We start from the raw sequence: 23,848 nt of genomic DNA on the forward strand, positions 1-23,848 counted from the left end.
TTTACACATTATTACTGACCAACCGGATAATCTAGGGTGAGTGTGAGGTGTGGGGCCAGGTATTCGCTGCTTTCAAATAAGGGACAAGGAATGGCACAGGCATACAGCAAATAACTTCAAACCTAATACTGCAGTTCACTGCTGAAGGCCTGTAGTAGATGCTTAGCAGTCTGTATAGGCTGTGTTACATGTACGCACACAGATGGACAATTTTTCACCTTCTGAGTCAACTTTTAAGATTTGATTTTTTTAATGCTTTTTAGTTTAGTGGTGACAGCAATATATCACACTGCAATGTATATATATATATGTGTTTACATATGTGTAAATATACCCACACATGCATAAAAGTACTCTAAAGTTTTATGTTTCAGACTCTTTTCTATTCATTCCTTACCAATTCCCCTCAACAGTAAGAAAGCCCAACTGCTAAGAAATAGGCCAGCTGTGGGAAGCTGCAAATCACAAAGGGAAAAGGAAGCAGCATCCTGCTTTTCATCCACAAGGAATTAGTCCAAGATTTCTGAAGAGCAAGATCAAATCCTTTCAAATTGCCTCCCATCCAAGGCAGGACCCTAGAGAAGTCACTTCAACCGAACGAAAGCAGTATTTCCGTGAAGGAGCGCTCGGTAGCACGGTTCACATCTACATCTGCATCGTGCAGCCACCGAGGAACCGCACCACTTGCTCCCCAGTAGAAGCATACCTAACTATACTGGTGTGTTAGCACTGGTCAAAGTGGGCAGGAGACCGGGCTGCTGGCTGGACTGGAGGAGGCAGGTGAGACAGCGCTCGCCGTGGCGTGGGCAGTCCCTGGGCCGGAAAGCTGGCAGTGGCCAGGCACCAGGAGCCAGGCAGAGAGGGAGGAAGCTGCGACCCCAGTTCAAGAAGCTTCACTGTTTCTTTGGTGTGATCAGGTCTTCAATGAGCTGTGCAAAATGGCAAATTTTAATGGCCATTTCACTGAGTGGGTTTAAGGGTCACAGGAGACGACATCCCACACAGGGGTTCTTCTGCAAAAGGGGAAGGCACTGATAGTTTCCATGATGACAGAGTAAGGACAAAGAGGAACAGTTGGCAGAGAGAAAACGAATTTGTCCATGCTAAATCTGAAATGAAAAATCACTTTTTTTCTGCCAAGAAGGTATAAAACCAGAGGAAAAAGTAGAAGGTCAACTAATATTCTGAGCCACTGTACTCCAAAGCACATTTCTGAAGGTAAGAACATCTGCAGCTAGGAGATAGCCAGGAGAGGAGGAGAAGGAGCCCCAGGGGGACCCTCTTGTGCTGGCAGAAGCAAGGGGAAGGGCTAAGGGCGAGCAACCCAGTCCCAGCAAAGAGCTCCTTCCAAAAGTGCAAATGCTTGCAGACTGGGCTTGTTTCAGGTTTTTTTCAAAGAGAGAAGAGACCAAAGTTTGCTAAAACCAGGTAGGAAGGTGAGTGATAATGAGGAAAGGTTAAAGAGACCTGAGAGACGCTACGTGGAAATGAGAGACTGGGCAATAGGAGATTAAGCAAAGAGAAAAGACGGACTCACTGGAGAAAAGTACAAGGAAAAACACTATGAAATCTGCACAGAAAGAAGAAAGTACCCTAGAGACCAGAGGAAAAGAAGTTAGGAGAAATCATACAAATCATACTCCTTTTTGATACTCATTTTCTTAAAAATAAAGCTGTTTGCCTGCTATACGTTCATGGTAGTAGCCAAATTGTTTTTTTTAACATTCTTGTTAATACATTTAACCCTACAATGACTACAAGAAACAGGGAAGTGTCACTATCCTTATATTTTATATAAGGATAAAGGATATCCTTTACATAAGGATAACTGAGACCCGGCGCTGCTAAGCGAGTTAACCAGTGCCATTCAGGAAGCCAGCAGCAGAACAGCGCTTGAAACAAAGTCCCTCACAGGCTATATTCCTAAAATCCTACATCATCTCTTGTCCATTTTCCCTCAAAAATCCTGTGCAAAAAAGATGGGAGAAAGGGACAGAGCGGCTCAAAGGGGTCAGGTTTTTCTGAAGCTAGTGTGCTCCACGCTCTCCGAGCTTGCGATGCCCTAAAAGGAGCTTTGTTCCTTTTATATGTCAGCAAAACAAAAGGTCAGCCGATTGAAATATTGGCCAGGTCTGACTTTCTTCTATTAATAACAAGTAGAGACACATTTTTTAAAGTAATAGTTAAATAAATGGCTACATGTCTGCAATCATTTCAACTTAAAATGTCAACTGGATTTGAGATGCCATGTGCATTTAATCAATGACTCCGCAATATAATATAAATATTACTTTGGTTTGACTGCTTTGTCTGGCATAAATCATAATTCAGTGAGATGAGCACATTTCATTTTCTCTACAGATGGCTGTTAATGGCAATACCTATTAAACTGGCACCTGCCAGCACTCCGTAGTTAAGGAATCTGTCAGGAGCCCCCCTCCGTACCATTTTTGTGTTAATTGTTGCCTCTCCCCCTTCTCCCCCCCCCATTTACCAAGCTCATATGATAAGAAACATTGAAACAGAAAATCAACAAGGCAGACTTTTGTCTCAAGGTAGCACTCATACTCTGCACTGCATTTCTGAGGAAAATACGTATTTATCCGTTAAAATGCAGCTCAGGCAGCCTTAATTCTAAACCTTGACTTTAAACCCTTCAGGATCTTTGACCGTAATGCAGAAATACACTACATAGAGACACCCAGTGGACCATAACTTATATGGAAAAGCTAGTATTCAAGTTTTATCCTCAGCCAAGAGATGGATTTTAAAACAAATAATAGCCAAGGATATTGAGTGAAGGATAAACACATCGGCAAGGTGTCCTTCATGAGGGGATATCATCAAGAACACACCTGGCTTTTTAAGGCATTTTTTGCACAAGGGGTTATGCGGGAGACATGCAGACATACACTTAGAAGAAATAAGCCACCTCCAAGAAAGGCCAGCTCGTATTTCCGTAGCAATGGAGTTTCCTTCCATTTCAGCAGATGCGAAATAGCCAGAGGTGAATACTGACAGGGCAGGTGTACATTTAAGTAGGCATGTCACAGAATTTAGCTGCACAAAATTATCCATACAGAGAAAGCATGGTCTCTCTTTCTCTCTTTTTTTTGATTAATAATGACTTGAATAATGATATTTTAACTTGAAGTGAACATGCAACTATTTTACAAAAAGCATACTCCTTGCAAATGGTTTGTAAATTCCAGTCCTTTTAAATAGTCAGAGGGAACTTTCTGCTCTGATCTGTTAAGTAAATACAAATCTCGTTATCCAAGTTCAGTAATGAGAGTAAGGGGTCTATTCTTCTTCACTGCACTTGCATACATCTAACATTAATGAGATTTATGCATGCATATTAAGAGGAGAACAGATGCTTAATTAAACAAATAAGCCTTTAGTAGGCAGTCCACGTGATCATTTTTAGTACAAAACCCCTTATTTTCTCTGTTTTAGTCTGACTATGAATGCAACCAAGGAGGAATCAATACGGTGAAGGAAGAGGGAGAAAGTGATACGTATCATTTGAGATGTTTGTCCTTTTTATTTTTTACATTCTTGACAAACTCTAGACACATTAAACTAATCAGGCGTCCCCTTTCTTTCATTCTCTTGAGCTCTCTAAAGGAAATAGGTATTTACCAACTTACCTATTTGGAAAGTGGAAATATTTATTAGGTAAAAGGAAATCAAGGCCACTGAACAACTGATCTGCCTCATTAACTGACTATCAAATACACAAGCACGATCCATTTCAGACCATTTTGCTACCGAGGACAAAAAAACCCCTCTGAAATAACTTTAGTCTACTTAAATTATAATTTATAATATATATATAATATATACATATGTATGTATATACATACATAGATGCATATACGTATACACACACACCTACGTGTACATATGCACACACACATGCAAACACCGCCTCTCTCTGTCAACCTCATCACCATGTTATTTGCTCTTCCTTCATTACACTGCTAACTTTTCTCATCCATGCTTAACTTCTCAGCGCAACACAGATGAGAAGAAAAATTCTCTCCGTATGCTATCACAGTGCTATACTTAATGAAAGTCAGTTTCTGTATATTATGCTGTCTACTCTGCAATACTATCATAGGCTCAACAGTGCTAGCTGTAGAAAGTATCATTCTGAGCACAAGGCTACTATAATAGTAATAATGAAAAAAAAAGGGTCATTTCTGCCTTCCGTCTAGAATGAAAAATTAAAAGCACTAGAGCACTTAGCTCAAAGGAAAATTGGCAAATTAAGGGGACAAAAAATAAAATATTCATGGCTCATATTGTGAAATGGAAGGTAAATAATTTAAGATGAATTGTTATGTGAGAAAACGTACTATTTCTAAAGAGGAAAAAGCAAAATGTAACTAACAGGCACATACATTCCCGCCTGCTGCACTTGCAGGTATGTGCACAAATACACATCTCAAGCTGTAGTTACATGCAATATTTGTTAGGGTTAGACATTTTCTCACCTTGACCACTTTTGAATGTATTCACTAGTACACGAGCAAAGCCAAATTAACTTTAAACACTTTAACTTGCTTTAAAAGGAGGAGGGTTTCTTTTTCCTGAATCAAGGGTGGAAATAATGAACAGATGAACAACAGCACGTTCTCTCACTGCACTCCAGTTTGGCAAAACTCTTTACTGAGTCACCAATTGCACACTCGCACTAAGATTTTTACATCACAAAAAATCATGACTTCAGCCTACCGGCCTCTGCCTATGGGGAACAAGCTATTAAAATTTCATTGGTGTGGCTGCAGTCCATTAGCTAGCTTACCTTCATACCATAAAGTTGAGAGGGCTACCCAGAAATTTTACAATTACTATCTGGAAAAGGTTGTAAGAGAGCCATAGACTTCTTGCGTTTATTACACACCAGGTCTGCAACAACCGCTACGGGACCAGGATACAGAGCAGCAGTGCGTGGCAGATGTCACGTTCCCCTGATGATTTAAGGGTTCAGTCTTCCTCAACTTAATTTAGAAATTAACTCAAAGCCTACCTTTGTTAGAAAAGAATATTTGATAGGACTTCAAAGCAAGGCAATTAAGTAACTATAGACAAACTTTAAATCTAGAGTTTAGTGCCTAGCAAACTGAGGAATAATTGTTTTTTTTAGATTAACCTCTCGGTTAGATCAGCTTTATGTTCCCGGTACTAAGTGCTAATGCGTTTTGCATTAGTGCTCAGTGTCGGGGATTTCCACCACACTGCACCAAGGGGTAAATTAACCTTTCCAGATAGCCTCCAGAGCCCCCTTCCATGGGCTTGGACCAACTTCTGAACCCACAGCACTGCGCACTAGCTCGACTTAAAAGCAGAGAAAATGTTGTTTCACTACAGCATTTTTCATGGAAATACAACCCCTCCAAAAAGTACCGGGAGGCTCATTTGAGGCAGACCAGTCTTCTCAAAACACACCAGGCCCTGAAAACAGTCAGTCATGCTAGTGCAAGAAAGGGAGAAACCAGGGTTTTCATATGGTACGGTAGAGGCTTGCTGCTGTTAGGAATCTGTAGGGGACATAGAAGTTCAGCACATAACTGAGTATCGTATCTATTCAGAAAGAGTTTAAGCACTGGTGCTAGACTCTGGCTTCTTCCTGAGACTGCAGCGTAAATTTAGTCACAGCTCTGCTAATGACAGTATTTAATGTAACTGTTTTCCTGATATACAATATCAATTTACTTTGCCTTCTGTTGTCTAGCATTGGGTTATTTAGTGAGTTATGATGGTGCAATGTGCCAGAACACATCAGAAAGTAAAATAATGCTTGCTTAGCCAATGTTACATACAGTTAACAAAATCAGCTTCTGTTCTTTGGACAGCGCATATGCAAATCCAATACTATGGCAGGTGATAAGTGCATTGGGACCCAAAAAAGATAATTTGTACAACCAAATAAGAATATACAATCTTTACGCAATCTCTATAGTAATAAAATATTTGGATTATAGAAAGTTAACTAATCAGTAACAACCAGTGTCGTCTGCCTCTGAAATCTCCAACAGATTAACTAACTTTGTTCCAAGTGCAGGAGTCAAAAACACTATAGCCAAAAATTCTAGTTAATACTGAATTAAAAAAAACCCTATTTTTTAAAAACAATGATTACAAAAATAAAATCATGATTGTTTGATGATCTGCCTGAATCACAGTCACCTAAATAAAGCTTCAATCCAGGAAAAGCTTCACAGAAAAGCAATCTCCTTTTTTCTTTTTTCTTTTTTTTTTGGGGGGGGGAGCATTTAAATATTAAAAAAAAAAAAAAAAAAGATGACGACAACCAGGAACTACAAGTAAATAGCAGCTGAGCAACAGATGAGGCACTAAGTGAAATCTGTTAGCAACTGCTAACAGCTTTGCTATTTTCTGTTGTTAAATTAAAAAAAAGAAGAAAGAAAAAAACCCATGCAGTAGCAATTCCAGTATGTTCAAAAATCTCAGATGCAAAAGACTAAAGCCCAACACTTGCACCTTCTTGTACTACAGATAAATGCTTGGGTTTGGTTTTAATATCTTGAAATGCTTTGTTATTGATTAAAAGGCAGAAACAAGCCAATTCACATGGACATACTATCAAGATAAAACTTGTTATAGCCGTATATGACACTGAGTACAGCACAAAAAGCTCAGCAGAGACAAATACGACTTTTCCAGCAGGTACTTCATGCCTCAAACTCTACCTTATTTTGTCCTTTATACCTGACCTCTTGTAACTCTGCAGAAAAAGCCAGAAAATGCATGTGTCTTTGTTAGCAGTGAGCTTTCTGGTGAGATCTCAGAACTAGTTTCATTGTCCTCCTAGTCCAGGAGCTCTCGCCAAGGACGATTGTTTCTTACTTGTCTCAGCCCAATTTTCACTGAGGTTCAGAAAGTCTGTTTTCCTATTTAGTGGCATCTCTGCAGCACTGCAGAGCTGTGCAGACACAGCTGAACCAGCTCTGAACAAGGTAGCCCAAAAATTACAGCAATACAAATGCATCAGCATGGGGCTCCTACTCTCAGCAGGATCAATTAGTTGCCCGGCTGCCAATCACTTGACTAGTTTGAAAAATTCATGGCAGTGAATTTACAGTGCCCCAGGCAAATATAATGTCTTTCTTCCTGCTTCTGCCAGCTGCTTTCATACCTTCTTTTTTACTGGGTCTTCCTCTCGTGCCAGTCTAGCAGGGGCTCTATCCTGCATTTCTTGTTTTGCAGATGTCTCCCACAGGAGGGATCACAAGTACCACCACCACCCCTGCGGCAGGCACACTACAGACACATCCTCTGCCCAGCTTTCTGCCCCTCTGCAGTGTTTACATTCACAATGCCTCCTACAGCAGCTTCTCCACACCATTTAAACTCAGCAGGTCAAAAACTGAAGTCATCTCTGTTTTTAAACACTTTGCTCTACTTCTTTCTATTCAGCTACCAGGAATTAGTAGTCACCTTGACTGCTGCAGAAGCTCGCAACTTTTTGTCATCTTCAGCTTTTCTCTTTCCTCCCACAGATGTTCCACCAATAAACCATGCCAGTTCCATCTCCACAATGTCATGAAAAATCTGGCTGTGCCTTTCCAGCCATGTTGCTAAAATACTTGATCATCTAAAACTTCTTTCTGCAGTCTCCTTCTCCCTCGCCTTTCTGACAAAGGCTTCTCACTCTTCCTATCACTGCAAAACTATTTTTAAAAAAACCTGTTGGATCCAATATTTTCACAGTATTCATCCTCCCTTAAGTTCCCCCATTACCCTTTTAAGTTATATTCAAAATCCTTGTTTCCGCTCTCCTTGTCACCCACAGCAGTTCCTCCCTGCAAAAAATACCAGCCTGTTTTTGCCCATCTTGAGCAAAACATGCTCTCTCCAATTCTTTTGTAAAGCAGTGCTTTTTGCTCTTGTTCAGTCTTTACAGGTCATCACCCTTCTTTCATTTTTATCATGCCTGGGGTTCCCTAGGACTCCTGCCTTCTCAGAAACAAATATTTTTTCAAGAACAATTTAGTAAATTCTGGAAAAATATACTCATAAGGACAGAGAACCTCAAAAACCCTTCCAGCTGACCTGTTACTTTTTACAAACAGTCCTTCCTCTTTTCATTGCAACCTGTTGCCTCCATCTTTGTGGCTTTAAACAGATTTTCAATGGTATGAGACGAATTCCCATTTCTGCTGCCACAGAAGTAAATAAATACAATTAAAGGCAATAAAAATAACTACTGTCTGCTGGGATGACTATTAATCAAAATAAAAAGCTAGCACATGAAAAGAACAAATGTATAAAATCACACGAGCAACCAAAATGCGGAATACATTCTAAAGAAGTGAATCTCTCAGACTGGTAACCTGTCGCTCCCAGCTTCACGTATTGATGGTTATGAGACTTTTTTGAGAATTACAAATGCTTGGTTTGGATTTTGACGTCACCCCCTGCTCTTTCTGGCTTCAGCATCACACCCCCATAAGAAATATCTTGCACTTAAAACTTCATCGAGAGTGTGTCAGTGAGGCATGAGGCAGAGTGCTCCTGCCTGTGTCAGACCTCTGTGCCAACCCCTCTCCCCCACCGGCAGACCTATTCGCTGCAAGGAGCTACAAAAGGGAATGAAAATAGGCATAAAGCTAAAAGATACACAAGAAAAGAGTTGCTGAAGTCATCCTCCTAATTATTCAGTGTTTTGACTACAGCTCCGTGTTAAGCCCTACATCTTCACACAGTACGAACACAAGCGCACGTGCAGAGCGCAGGTGTGAGCGTGTGCCTCCTCAGCATTCCTGAAGAGCCCAATTTGAATGCAGACTCGTGTAACCACGTGCCTTCCGAACAACCGCTGACACCACGTAGATTTGGCACATAAGCATGCCTGTATATTTCGGACACCACACCTTCACTGTTCAAAAGTTGCTGGGACAATTTTGAGCATTCCTATTGATGATGCATGGAAGAAAGTCAGCTAAAACCTTCCATGTGCAAGGTCAATATAACACAGGGTGTTTGAGTCCAGACAGTCTCAACAGAAAGCTGCAAGGCAAATTCACATAGCACTATCCTACTGAGTACTACTGTAAGCGAGTTGATCTTGCAGCTGATTTAAGATTTTTAGATTACCAGTTTCAAGCATCTTTCATTAAGCAACGGCCACAGCTTTTGTGTACATACCTGGCTGGTCTATAATACTGCATGTCAGGAAACACACTCTTCTAAAGCTAACAGTGTTCAGTACCAGAAGTAACCACCTGGTCTTAGAGTCTATTCTCCTCTTTATGGAAGGTCATTAAGTTTCCTACAAATACGCTTTATTAATTTTGAAGATCTACTTAAAACAAAACACTTTAATCCTCAATATACTAAACAGGCATAAGAGGCAAGAATGACAAACTAGAGTGCCTAGAGTACTCAAGGCTCCAGCAAAAGCAAGGAAACGGCCCGATGAATTTTGCCCAAACAATCCCAGCAGATTAACTTTCATGATGCAGCAAAAGCCATCCTCTTGTGTCCAAGCCTCCCTCCTATAACGGTCCTGCCACTCTGACCAATGGAAAAATCCTTCCAACTTCAAACGTGATAATTAAGTCAACTCTAAACACAATCAGTGCCATCTCTAGCCATAACTCCATAGTCTCAAATTGAAGGTGGCACCCTCGCTGGGTTTGAATGCCCATCACTGACGCACGTGATCTGGTCTGTATAAACTCTGCAACTATTCTACATTCAGGCAACAAGTCCTGCTTTGTTGTTTTTTATAGCAAAAACTATGCTCAGGAATTCTACTTTGTGTAAGGCTTCTCTGAGCACGGCACAGCTAGGCATTCACAAAAATGAATGCTCCACCATTTCTGAGCATCAGGCTATCCTGGCCAGTCTCTGATAATTCCAGAGATGCAAAAACAACCAAAAGCCAATGAATAAATCCAAACAATTGTGTGCCAGGTAGGGAGAAAGTTGATGTTTTGACCACTGCAGGCAATTGCCGAAGCCAAGAAAAAGAAGATTCTATCATAGCTTGTAGTTTTCAGCAACTGCAAATATTATGAGACTGTTTACGGTAACACAAGTGATTCTACTCTCCCCAAAGCATGCAATGTGAGAGCTGATAAACGAGGGAAGAGGAGGCAATGTGAGTGTGGGAGTGGGTCATGTATTACTCAGAAATATTCCCCACAAAGTCATTCCCTCCCCCCAAACTCGCTTGTTTTTAGCCTGAAATCTCAAATTTTTTTGACATATGGGAATGAATTTCAAAGGCACAAAAAGACATTTTGTCTGCCAAATGTCTTCTGCCTCAGCTACAAGTTTAGTGTAAAAGTATAAACTGATTTCTTTTTAAATAACATAAACATTATTTTGAGTCCAACTGAAATAATTCTTCCTCTACTTTATGAGAGTATCAGTGGTTTCATATAATGAGCACAGGTTATCCTGTTCTTTTTAAAATGCCATACCTCAACATGACACCGAAGCCTTTCCTCTTTTTCTTTTCCAGATCTTCATTTTCTTCTTTCCTTTTCTTCTCTTTGCTTTTAGCCTTGCCCTTTTCTTTTTTCTTCTCTCTGTTTTTTTTGTCTTTTTTTACTTTGGCTTCTACCTCTTCTGTTCCAGGGTTCCCCAGAGAGGCAGGTTCCATGTTCTGCACTTCTTGACCAGAGTGAGAGCTCTTATCAGAGAAACCATCTGCACAGATGAAAGAGCAGCAGTGAGAACAATTAGGGGCCATTATGGTCACCAAAACATGTACGAACACATGAAATACAGCATCAGTGTCTACAAAACGCTCAAATGACTCACAAAGTATATTCACTTAATTAAATACTTTTAAAAGCAGACTAAACATAGCTAGTGAATTCAAGCAGGTTTCTATTGTAAATTAAACACAGAATTATTATAGTGACTTGTTTTCTAGTTATTATTCCTGACATGAAAACCTTGACATGTGGTAAAACACTATTCTATTTGAAATCTGGCTTGTTAACCTCCTTCAGCTCAAGAAAGCCGCCACACTGGGAAGCAAACACTGAGAGCTGACTTCAACAAGTGGTTCTGGGGACTGACATAACCCACCTACATAACAAAATGATTTCAGTCACTCCTTGGGATCTTTCTATTTTAATGTCTGAAGAAAAGAATAGATGAACTGTTCTGCCTGGTTGGAAAATAATTTTTTTTTCTTTCTATTTGGGAGTTCAGGAACCAAGCACAGTTGCAAGCTTCATGCTTTAAGAAGGGGCATTTCCAGCCAGGGGACTGTTAAGCCCATGGCAATAAAGTGAGCACCAGGGTGCTGTCAGTAGGTTCTGCCTTAACTGGATCAGGAAATAAATGTCCTGGTTGGAGAAGGGAGGCTCTAGACAGTTCTATAAAACAAACAAGATGCTTTTAAATGTAATCTCAAGGTGGCAGCTGCTCCTTGAAGCTGAAAAATACAGTTACTTAGCGACTGAGGTCTAATTCCTCCAACCTATTCCCATCCTAAGACTTTCTGCTGAATCCAGCCACAGTTGGAGGGGGTACTGCAAAGACAGCTCCATTCAGTAGAAGACATAAGCAGCTTTTAAAATTCAACCAACTTCAGCTGTGCTAAATCACTTTCTTGTATGCTTTACTGAGTTGACTGCCAGCAGAGCTGGCAGAAGGTGGTTCCTTCAGTATCAGCAGCAACACATACCCTCTTCAACATCCTCAGGTCCATCGTAAGACTTGTCAATGGCAGCTCGGAAACTCTCATTACACCCCCGACCACGAACAACATGAGGCCTGGGTCTGTGAAAAGGGAGTTCGTTCTTCCTAACTTCAGCCACAGCTGTCTGCAGACTCTCCAGGGAACTGGACTTCTTCAGCCCCAGAGTAGGACCAAAATCTTTGCCAGAAGAGTCTGGAAAGAAATAGTTAAGTTTTTACACCAAAAACCATACAGAGACATGAAACTAGTCAGACAGATACATTTAATTGTGTATTTTATTACTTGGGGGCTTTGAAATAGTATGCAATCAATGTAATTTGCTCTAAAAATAACATTAAGTTAAACCTAGTTCAGCAGAGATCCCTGTTCAGACTTGGGGGGAATCGCACGTAATTTATAGACCTGCCAAGAGCGATGGGCAAGAGCGGGCTCTATCTGCGTCCCTTTAAAGCCTGCAGCGACGAGAAGGATGGGGGTGTTTTCTTGCCCTTTGACAGTAATGTCCAGCTGGGAACTCTACAAATCTCAAGGAGGACATTATCTGTCGACTCACAGAAATGAGCACTGCTGCACAACCAGGCTTTTGGCTTTTCGGAATGAGGCAGCCTGCATGAATGGTTGATATTTTCAAACACATTTCTCCTGTGAGAAGATATTATTAGTTCTCTTAGTCTTATCCAACCTTTTTCTTCAAGCTGAAACTGATGCTATGTTATCAACATACACAGCAGGTTTTTCAAGAAACATAAATATTTCCAGCAAAGTACAGCTTAATATAAACTACGGTGCTGCCTCCTTCCTTGTTCATAGGCATGAGAAAGTGGTTTATATAACAAAGAAAGAGCAAATACTTTCCAAGACCCCCACCTTTTCTCTCGTTGAATGTCTGACCTTCCCACCTTAGAAAGTCTTTCTTTTGTGGCAGCTTAAGTACTCCTAGGCATTCGTGCTAATTAGTATTAATACAACAATAATGGAATAGGCACAGAAAGGAAAGAGTTCACAGAGCACTGGCACCAAATAGTAGAGAAAATCACAAGTGTGGCTTAAGCTAAAAAGTTTTTGTAGTGTCTGCTTAATGTTTATATGGCAGAGCAGGAAATGTGATGCACAAGCACTGAGGAATAGACTTTGGCCTGCTATAATCTTGGAGTGTACAAAATGCTTTGGTTTTCAACATCTGCCAGTGATACTAACGCAACCAACAGGACTATGCAAGAGCAAAAGACCTTCACATGTATGTCCATATACTGTCACTCCCGAAGAGGCTCAAGGGTCGCAGGAAAGGCAGATATATTAATACCACGCTGTGATTTTTAGCAGTCCTAGAGAGTACAAATACTTCTCAACTCAAACAGTGTAACCAATGAATTCCTATGGGGGTAGGAGGAAGCAAAAAAAAGGTAAGAACTAGCACCAAAGGGAGAATCATTAGCACTGTCTACATAAAGCAATTTACACCGCTGGAGCATGCAGACTCATACGTAGCTGGAAGGAAAGAAGGGGAAAAAAAAGACAGAAAAAAGCTTAAGGGAGACCTGCTTGCTAGGTCACGAAGTGCAACCTTCTTTCGCTCATTAATTGCCATTCTGGAGACTACCATTCCTGCCAGACCAGCAAGTGCGAAAACGGAGCCTGAGCCACAACTCGCGTACAGCAGGAAGGTGCCCCAAGCCGCCCAGGCGGCGCGCGTCAGCGCGAGCCTCCGCGGGCCCTGCAGGGCCGCGCCTGCCGGGGGCGAGAGCGGCCTGCGAGGAAGCCCCGGCAGCTCCTGCCGGACGCGGCCCTTGACTTACGACGGCGATTCCTGGAAAAAGGCAAGCTAACGCCTCCGGCTCTGGGGCGCACGTATCGGAACCAACGGCGTCTGCTCGGCCCCGCTTCCGCCGCCCGCCGCCACCCGGGCACGGCGCAGCCGCTCCCGGCGGCGACGCAGAGGAGAGGCCCTCTGCCAAGCGCGCGCCCGGACCAGCCGCACGGAAACACGCGGCGCTGTTGGCAAAGCACGCTCCTGTCGGCCCGAGCAGCCTCCGCTAGCCGGTCTGGCCTAACGTGGAAGCCCCCGAGGAGGTTCGTCCAGCCCGAACCAGCAGTAACCTCCTGTTTTGGGGGACTTCAAAGAGCGCTGGCAGCAACCTGCACGTCTTATTTTCAGCTTTCTATTAAAATGAGGGAAAAGAATGTAAATGGCGCGCTGCTTGCTTACCAAATAAATTCAGAAAAATATTCCCTTGGAAAACTGTTTTTTTTCCTAAGGCCCCCGGAGTAGGGCAGAATCAGAGTTGGGTTATGATCACTTCGTTGCCTAACGTTACCAAATTTTGGGTTACCTCAGAAAATGGAATAAAATGACAAAGATTAACTACATTTCTCTCTCGCTGGCAACAAAAGTGAAATTTCATCTGTCATCTTCCCACATGCTGTTATTTCAAATGTATCCACATTTATTCAAAAACTTACTGAGACCCTTTAGTAGCAGATTAATAGTTAGGCATTTAGTTGCCCTTTCCCAAGGCTGTAATCATTTAGTCTAAACTTCACTGGTAATATTAGAAGTTTCTCGCTATTAGCATCCCAAAATCCTCCCACAGAAAAACACCTGAACCCAGGTGATAAATGATTGCGTTTTCCTTACTGATGCCAGGAGGATCAATGCAGCCTCAATAAGGAGGGGAATATTTAGTCAAGGAGTTTACAACAATGGACGTGTTTGCTGGGTTCATTGAACGGAAGTTTATATTTTTCCAGTTCTGCTTTTATTCCCTTTACCTTTCTTGGCAAGGCAGTGGCCTTCGCACCCAGTAGCGCGCAGCGAAGGCACAGGAGGCGAGGAGCTGCCACAAGCTGGCAGACCCGTCAGCGTGCTTGCAGAGGGGGCATCTGCGGCTGGCGCTTCTGGGAAAATGCCCGGGACTCTGGGGAAAAAAAAAAAAAAAAAAGCCACTACCCTCCCCACCAAAAAAAACACCCAATCCCCCCAACTGCCATCTAATCTTACTTCTCATTTGTGTGCGAGAGAGAAAGAGAATATCGAGCTCTACTGAGATTTTGGATGCAAAAGTATAGTAAGGCAATGAGTATTCTAATTGTTCATTATGTGCAAAAATACTTCTTTCATAGAGTTAAAATTGCTTGAGGCCTCATTTGTCATATAGTATAGTTATGTTCTTATGGCACAAGGATAAAAGCTGCAGAATTCACTCTACTTTCTATAAATGGTGCATTATTTTATGCAGTTCTACTGAATTTTGGAAAGAAAACAACAACGGATATCAGCAAGTGCCTAGGGCTGGGTGAAAGCGAGTCGCTGGTTCCAAGAGAGCATCCGTAAGTGATCACCCTTTACCTGGAGCAGGGATGATACACACCTCCGTTTTCTATTTGTCTCACTCAGCGCCAGCCTGGCTATCAGAGACGTCTTTTTCTCAACACACCAGTGAAAGTAAATTCGCTTTCTGTTCTTTTATCATTATCAGACATTTACAGGCTTCTCTTTTCCACCTCTGCACGCTCCTTTCTCTTCTGGAGCCAGGCAGACGGAAAGGTACCGAAGGGAGAAAACGAAAGGGAGCTGGGGCAGCGGTGCGGCACGGCAGGCAGCGCAAGGCGCCCCGGAGGCGGGCGCCTGAGAGCAGCCACCGACCCTGGCGCCCCGCAGGAAAAGCAGCTCCCGAGACACCCCAAAACCCTAAAGTTTATGCTGGTTTATTGTTAATCTTACATTTTACGTGTTTCCTCCTTGAAAACTGAAACTGTGAGGACATGCTTAACGGATAATATTTACAGGAACAATTTTGTATGAGCTACACTAATTTGCTTTCTAAAATTCTGAAAGATATAATGAGGTTAACGCAATTTTATGCTGAAAAAAAATGTCAGGAAGGTTTTGCAAAGACTGAGAAATTAGAATAAACACAGTTTTAATAGGTTATACAGAGTCTGGCTCTATATTCAGAGGAAACACGCCTGTTTCCTCCCGCACAATACAATGTGCTGGAGGTGCATGTCATGCTAGGGAATACTAAACCATTAGGAAGAAAACAGCAAGTCCTCCACCCTGCAGGTGCACCGTGCACGCTCCCCGACGCTGAAAATACAAACGGTTCACTGATCACCAGCCTGGGCTCTTCTCACACCAATTAACGTATGGCTAAACTCGAATCGCCCCCGCAGAGGTGAGGCTGGCAGAGGCGGTCTCGGAAGCACCTAAACCTCTGCGCAGGAAGGCGAGGACGAGGCTCCTGCTGCGCAGGATCGCACGGTACAGCAATCAGGCTGAGAAGCGGGGCCCAGCTTAAAAGTGAGCCCAAACATATCCCTGCCTGCTGTAGGGCTACCACTTGTATGGGAACGAGCAGCTCCATTAACCACGGGAAAGACATCCAAAGACACAAAAGCAAGAGACAGCCAGGAGGACTGGAATGCTTTACTCTCCTTCGCTCCTTTTAAAAATCTACCCCTAAATAAATGAACGTGTAAAGCGCAAAGTGTCGCTGTGCCTTTTAATAAGCATAAGGTCAAGAGAGAAAACAGTCGCCGTTATTACTGACTTCCATGTGACGGGAACATCAGAGACCAGGTAGACAGACACGGTTCTCGCCCACAGGGTTGCACCATCGCATAGTGCCTTGAATTAATTCATGTGCACTTCTTTGTGAACCATTTTGTTTAATGTAGTTCCATTTACTTCTGGTAGGATTCACAGTATGCACAACTGCAAAGGATTTTTCCTCTCACTCATGTTTTTATATTCAGAGACTTCCTCAATCACCAAATCACTCAATGCAGAGGATAATTTAGGAAGGAGGGATCTGAAAGTCGTTACCTCAGTTAGTTTGTGATTTTCAAATGGAAAGCTTTAGGGGGATATTTCTGTAGAGTAACCTTAAACGATACTGTGGCCCTTAACACTGGCTTATTGTGTAAGGACAGAAAAGATTATGAAGGACTTGCTAAAAGCAAGACAAAAGCACCAACTCTCCTGCGCTCACAAATTCGAGACAGCATGCATCGTTTTGCTCGTTTGATACCTCAGACCAAGCCTCCTGAGAATCAGGAATACTGTACACTGACAGAAAAACCTAAGATAGAAAAATCAAAGTATGGGGGGAATTTAACAAGTTCTCTGATTAAAAGAGCTGGTTACAGACTTCTTATTTACAGATATTTCAATTCATTTTGCTACATATAATGATTGCAATTTAGCTCATATTTGCACAAACTGCAATTTCCACCATGAAGAACGGCAGTGCACGATCTGGAGCCCAGACAGTACGCGTGGGACAGGGCAGTCATCAGGCAAGAGGCAGAAACGCAGGACTCTCGGCACCTTTGAAAAGTATGCTGGGGCCGCTGCTTTCTACAGTCTTATCACTAACACACACCGACACTGCAAGGCAGTGAGCGTGTTAATATTTCAAATAGAATAACATGTACATCATGAAACATTTTTAAAACATGCTAATAAGTTTCAGAGAGCAACAACATTAATGCTAAGAATTAGAAGTGAAAGAAGAAAGAGGTCGAAGCAAAAGCATACGAAGGAACGGCTCTTGCACTCGCTAGGTTAGCGCTGAATCTTGGACAAAATGCAGCAAAGTCAATCTTTGCACACAGGAATGATGTTATCTTTTGAAATAATTAGTTTTCTTTATTTGGTTACATAAGTTTAACCTCTGACATAACCTTCCACTTCCCAGCATAGCTCTGTATCCAGCAAAAAGTTTTCCTCGGCGTTTGAATCCCCACCCCTCCAGCAGGCTAGCGTTCTCTCTCTCCAGCTGGTAAAACTGAAGCACTTGCTCCGAGTATAAATTCAGCTACTTGACCTTCTACAAAGAGAGAGCTTTCTCCTCAAGGATGTTTATGTATATTAAATTGATTTTAGATATAGGTGTTACAACCTGCTAGGGGAAAACAGATACAGGAAAAGCAACATAGGCAGGAAAAAGTCCAGTTTTCAGAAAATACGACTCCCCGGTGACTTCAGGCCCTTTGTAAATTGAACTTTGTGGAATTGAGGAGCAGTAAAAATTCCAGCGTCCTCTGATTGCCTCACTCCTGTTCCCCCACCCACCCCCCAGGAAGGCCACAGATTTCATTCCTGCTTAAAAGATTGGGAAACGTGACACTTTCTCAGATTAATTGATCTAAATTACACTTTGCCTAAGCTAAAACAACATTTTTGTTCCTAGGCCAAAGCTTAACATGAAATGAGAGTCCTTGCGCTAATATTCAAGCAAAGCCACTTCTAACAGCACGAGGCTAACATCTACAAAGTTAAATACAACCTGTGGGACAGGGGAGAAAACTTCTTCAGCAGCTGAACAGCAGAAAGGAAGCCAATACTTAAGTTAAAATCATGGTTATGACCTATCAATTTCATTAAGCCTTCAGCCCACATTGAAAAAATCTGCTGAATTATTACTCAATCTTAGTCATCAAGCCTGAAATAAGATTTTCAAAAACATGGCTAATTTAAATCAGAAATAAATTGCAAGAATGCAAAAAGTTCATAATAAACATTCTGTTTTCTTCCCTAATTCAAAGCTTTTTTTGAGTTATTTACATGTGAATGCAGAAAGAAATCCTCTTCTATCAATCATTTTATTCAGAATTGTTTCATTTAAAACGTGCTATGTCATTTTTGTGCATTGAGTTTTGGCCTGGACGCATTCTAACAAACACCCATATAAGCTGCATGTTAAAGACTGCTTTAAGCACGGTTTGGGGATTAATTTAGGCTGCTGCAACAAGGAAGATTATTAATGTAAAAGAAAAGCCAAGGCAACACAGAAAAACCTATCGCAATTTCACCAATTCAACCGAAAAAAAAGAAAGAAAAGGAAAAAAAGAAAAAAAGAAAAACATTTCTTTTGTGCCTGCTTTTTCTTATCCAACAATATTAGAGAAAAAGCTAGATTTTAACAAAATAACCTGGAAAACAGACACCCTCAGCTAATAAATGTATTTCTTTGTACACCTGCCCACACACTGATGAGTGAATCCTACATGCTTGAGATGTTTATGAGCTCTCTTTATTGCTAACCCCACCAAACTGCCCAACAGCCGCTCTAATTCAAGAAGCTCTAAATATTGTTGCCATGGGTGACACATGAACACGGAGTAAGGCAAAGCTCTGCTAATAAAAAGGCTTTCACAGCATTTCAATCCTTGCTCATAAGTAAAGTTAAAATTTATGGCTTTTAAAACACTGGATCTGAGAGAGGTCAGGTTAAATGGCTGCTAGTAATAAAAGGAATCAATATGCCACAGCATCTGAAGCAGCCGGCAAACTAAATAAACACTTCATCCAAATCCACTTGGCCCTGAATTAAAAGAACATAAAATACTGTATTTATTTTGTTTGCTCTCCACCAGTCAGTGGTTTGCATTGCTACATCCGCTCAAATTCGGCACACAGCAAGCAACAAGCACACGTTGGCCAAGTAGCAATTAAACTGTACGTCAAGGCTAGGAGCAATTAACTGGGCATTAACCTTATCGGGGAACCGCTTGTGGATTAGCTGACTACAAACATACAAACATCTCAGTCTGGGAAGATTCTGCAACGCGTATTTACAAAGGCTTCCGAGGACTCAGCCTTTCTGTCTCAGGCACACGCAGGGTAAACGAGCCGTCTTCAATAATAACCCTCTCCTCAGAATCCCTGGGCAAAACCAGGATCACCTGCTGCAGCGATGCGCGCGTCCTAGCAGCACAGGAACGTAAGGCAGCTTAGTCTGCGCCGCACTGCAACATAAAGCAGACCAGAAGAAGTAGTGATGTGACCTCACATCTTTTAACCCTAAATCTACATTTGGTCCAGTTCAGAGATTGTTTTTCAAGAGAAGTTATGAAATCCTATTTTCTGGTATTTATTTGTACATGTTTAAACGGTTGTGTGGAGCTTAATTTTCAGCTTAAGAAATTAACGTACATTTTGTTTGAAACTGCCAGCAAATTACCTGCATAAAAGGAAAAAAAAAACGCATCTGGAATCTATATATACATCAGCCACTGCCTGAAAGCATGCATGCTTTTGAGATTGCTTTGTTTATGAGCTTAATAATATTTGTCTTGAAACAGTTTTGAAAAGCTCAGGTGAAAATCCAGCTCTTAAAACAGGACTGTGCAGACTTCTGTCAAACCTATTATTAACTAAGAGAAATGGTTACCTGGCACAGCTCTGACTCAAAATCCCGACGGAACGTGAGAAAGGATCATGTAGGATTTCAGCAAGAGTCCTCAACACAAATTCCTTTTTATTTCCCAGTGAGATTTTTAGAATCATTTGAATGTTTGAAAGTTTGATAACATTATTTTATTGCAGCTTCCTAACAGCTGAGCCCATAGTAGTAGTGACACTGGGACTTTAACCTACATTCATTTCATATGCTTCCGCATTTTTTAAACTATCCTCTGGACTGAAACTTCTCTGCTTGGTCTCATTCCAGAGACGAAGGTTGTTTTTGGAGAATGAAAACAATAAAACTCCAAAGAACACACCTCCCTCTGGCCCAATCTGAGGAACCGAGGAGTGGGAAAAGTACATCTTTCCAGCTGGGTAATACTATTCTCCCCCCTATTCACTCATAACTCAAAAAGACTGAAAGAAACTCTTTCAAGCTTTGCATGCAAGTAGCCTGTGAACTAGGTCTTTACTATAGCTTTTAGGGAAGGAAAATTTAATTTCCATGTCTAGGTTATTTCCTCTAACATTAGTTGGATCTGGGTACATTTGGCAATAAACTTGCACCTAAAGTACAGGAACAGAAATACATACACATTCCCATAGGTACATGAGCATACAATGATATTTCATATTCACATTTTCAGAAATTACAACGAGCCCATCCACCCACGCATCAGGAGCTAGAAAGGAATATTCACAAATACTCCTCAATCTATGTGTTTAAATAAGATGCACAGTTTGATAAGAAACTCAAAAAGGCAAAAGGGTCATGTCAGCAGAGAGAAGATAAGTAAAATAAAACAAGCTATAGCACTGAAAATATTTTCCATGTTTTAAGACTTACAAAACATGTTCTCATTTTTTTTCCCATGGATATGAATCCATATTAAAAATCATGTCCAATTCACGGAAAAATTGGCAAGAAATTCCCCCTTTAAGCAGCTGTAGCAGACGGTTTCACTAAACTGTTCTGTAGTGTGCAAGGACACAGACTTGTATCTGATGACATCTGGCAGTCTTCTGGGGTTTTAACCAACATCACTCGCAACCGGTTTACTATCCTAGCCCTGCTTAAAAAAAGTCAAAACACTATTCTCACTATACTGGTTAACTCTGAGACTTAATGTGTATGGTGTACTACTATGCATTTTACATTTGTTTGAGTATATGGTACTATTCCTCCCTAAGGGGACTGCAGCTCCTTTGGTGGATATGTATGTCATGGAGTGACATTTTAATAACAAGGTTATTTTTAAAAAGAAGCTGGCAAGGAGGTGAATGAGAGATCAAATACAGCTGGACTCTTAAATCTATATTTTTGGAAAATCCACTCCATCCTTAGGCTTCTAGCAAATGTGCGCCTAACTTTAAACATCCCCTGTGGACTGGAAAACCCTTCCAGATCCCTCGGTTTTGTTTCCACTACCACTGCAGCCATTTTTAGTATCCTAAATATGTTATCCTACTAATTACTGAGTTAGGTATTAAAGATTTTTACAGAAGTGTGCAGTTTTACCTTGCTAAAATCTGTTCCAATGGCCAATAAGAAAAACTGCTGCATGGGACACAACCTAGAATATTATATAAATGTAGTGGCAAATGAATGCACACAGACTTCTATTATGATCTTCTGTTGGACCTTACCCATATTTCTTGCCTACACACAAATAATGGTACCCCGTTCCCTTCCACCTGCCTGACAAACAGAAAGTGAATACAAAGATGTTCCTTCCAATGCCATGGTATCAGATTGCAGAAATGTAGGTCATAGGAAAAAAAGTGGGTGGGGGTTCCAATACTTACTATTGTCATCGCTCACCAAGAACTGGGGAGTTGTCTACAGAAGTTAGTCAAAGCACTGTCCTAAATTATGGTCAAAAATTCCAAATTTTCCAAGCAGCAGCTGGGAAATGCCTCACGAATTCTGCAATCAAGATTGCTTGGTATGGGTTAAGCATAATTAAGTAAAATTTTAACACAGGCAAATCCAAGACGACTTACCTCAGAATGAAATGGTTTCTTTTAAGCTGAGACTCAATATTATTGGAAAATGCATGCTTCTGCTCAATAACACTAAGAACTTTTGAACAAAAACTAGAGTCAAGCTGCAAGTGAATGCACTTGGATAAGCAAACTTTTAATCAACCACAGTAGAAAATTGGCACTGCATGACGGACCAGCTGTAGAAGACAGCCTTTAAGACACAGTCTGAGCTACTAAACTACTTGGTGGTTCAGATCCCTGGACAAAATTTCAAAATCTGGTATTACAAAAGCAGCTGTTCTATAGGATTGTGCCACTCTCTTTGAAGTTAATTTGAATAAACAGCAATCCCTTTAAAATCTGTACATACAAAATATCTTAAATTAATATTAAACTGCAATCTTTGCCTAAAACAGGATCTTAAGCAATTAATAGCAATGGTGGCTTGTAGGAGCCTTACTCTAGTATCAAAGCCTCAATTTCTCAATGTTCCGATCAACAAGGACTCTAAAACTGGGATGGGTAACTTCATTTTCAGGCTGGTTCGAGCCTTCGGACCAAATCCTCAGCTGGGGTAAATCAACACCTTTCCCTGGCTGTCAGCTCAGGGCAGCTGCGTGTCTAGTCCTTGATCTCTGCACTCCGCCAGTACCGCGCCTTGGCATCACACGCACCTGCCCACCCAGAGTCAGACTGCAGTAACTCGTTTTAGATAAGTTACCCCAGCGTCAGCGGTTAATAACTGCAGCCTGAGTGGATTCAAAGCAGTGATCTGTCAGTTCCAAAACAAACGAAAAACCTCTCTTTATTGCTTTAGCAGTCCAGAGAGCCATCTTCAGCTGCCCCCCACCCCAGACCAGGGAGTGAGAGGAAATGAATGTTTGTATGTCTTTCAAAAGGAAAGGGTCTGCTCGTCGGAAAGGTCTGTTTTTATTTATTCAAGAAATCAAAGCCCTGGAAAGAAATAATAGCTTTAAAAGTATAAACTGCACAAAGATGCATCACCTTTGACTATCAGGAGTTTTGAAATATTGCCTTATACTTTAAACACATTACATGTGCTGTCTAGGGCAAGAGCACCTCTGCAAACTGCAGCTCACAAGAGAAATTTGGTGTAGTGCTTCCCCTGGGTTACTCTTTTTCCTTGTTTGTTCCTGGCAAGTGCTGTCCAGATAAGTGACTGCCAAAAACTCATTTCTTTTTATCTGCATTACAGCAAAATTTTCACTGTATTTGTTTTCTAACTGTACAGCTTTTTTTTTTTTAATTTAAAATATTTGCATATATTTTAAAGACAGCTTTATAAGCAGTATGCCTCAAATTTATTTTTTTCTCTTACTTAAGCAATAATCTCTTTCCCCCTCTGCTGATTCTTAGGATAAGATTGAAAAAATCCACCTCAAATATGTTGGCTAATGCTAACTTCTGAAATAGTAATCTGTAGCTCTTTAAATACAGCTTTCGTTTTGCTTAAGACAGCTAACTTCAGTGGAGCCTGAAAAAGTATGTAGATATGATCTCTAGACAAAACACCTTTATGGAGACAAACTAAGTACGTTAATGTGCAAAGCAGGAGTTAATGTTGATCATCAACCAAGGAAAAAGTCTGCATATGAAGAAATGCCATCAGATATGCAGCACAAATAAATAAATAAATAATATATCTATTTTAAATCTTTTCTGTTACATTAATTTGAGTGTTAGCAGGTATATAACTTTCAAATTCTAATGTGATATTGCAGATGACATTTTGCTATTTAAGATCCTGAACTGTTTGCAACAATAAATGTCTTCCTTCCTAGTGATCTCATTTTGAATGGTATATTTGGTTTATTTAACACTAAAAGGATAGCACATCGGTCTCTCGTTGCCCTCAAATTCCAGATGTTGTCCATCAATGCACAGTTTACTTACAAGTGAAGGCAAACATATTGGCTATACACACACAATCATACAATATAAAAGTATAAAAC

At 41.1% G+C, this 23,848-nt stretch overlaps 1 protein-coding gene across 4 annotated transcripts in view; it reads right to left on the bottom strand.

Annotated features, from left to right (window-relative positions):
* PARD3B (par-3 family cell polarity regulator beta) overlaps positions 1-23,848 on the bottom strand; it is a 417,558-nt gene that overhangs the window by 125,955 nt on the left and 267,755 nt on the right. For all 4 annotated transcript variants that reach the window (XR_009958854.1, XM_062579370.1, XM_062579372.1 and 1 more), the window contains exons 17-18: positions 11,684-11,890; positions 10,464-10,692 (exon numbers count right to left, since the gene is read on the bottom strand). Coding sequence is in view for 3 of the 4 variants with exons in the window: in XM_062579370.1 (XP_062435354.1) it covers positions 10,464-10,692; positions 11,684-11,890 (436 nt within the window). In the remaining variant the exon portion in view is untranslated. The remainder of the gene's footprint in view (positions 1-10,463; positions 10,693-11,683; positions 11,891-23,848) is intronic.

The sequence above is a fragment of the Rhea pennata genome, chromosome 6 (genome assembly GCF_028389875.1).
Source record: "Rhea pennata isolate bPtePen1 chromosome 6, bPtePen1.pri, whole genome shotgun sequence".
NCBI classification, from domain to species: domain Eukaryota; kingdom Metazoa; phylum Chordata; class Aves; order Rheiformes; family Rheidae; genus Rhea; species Rhea pennata.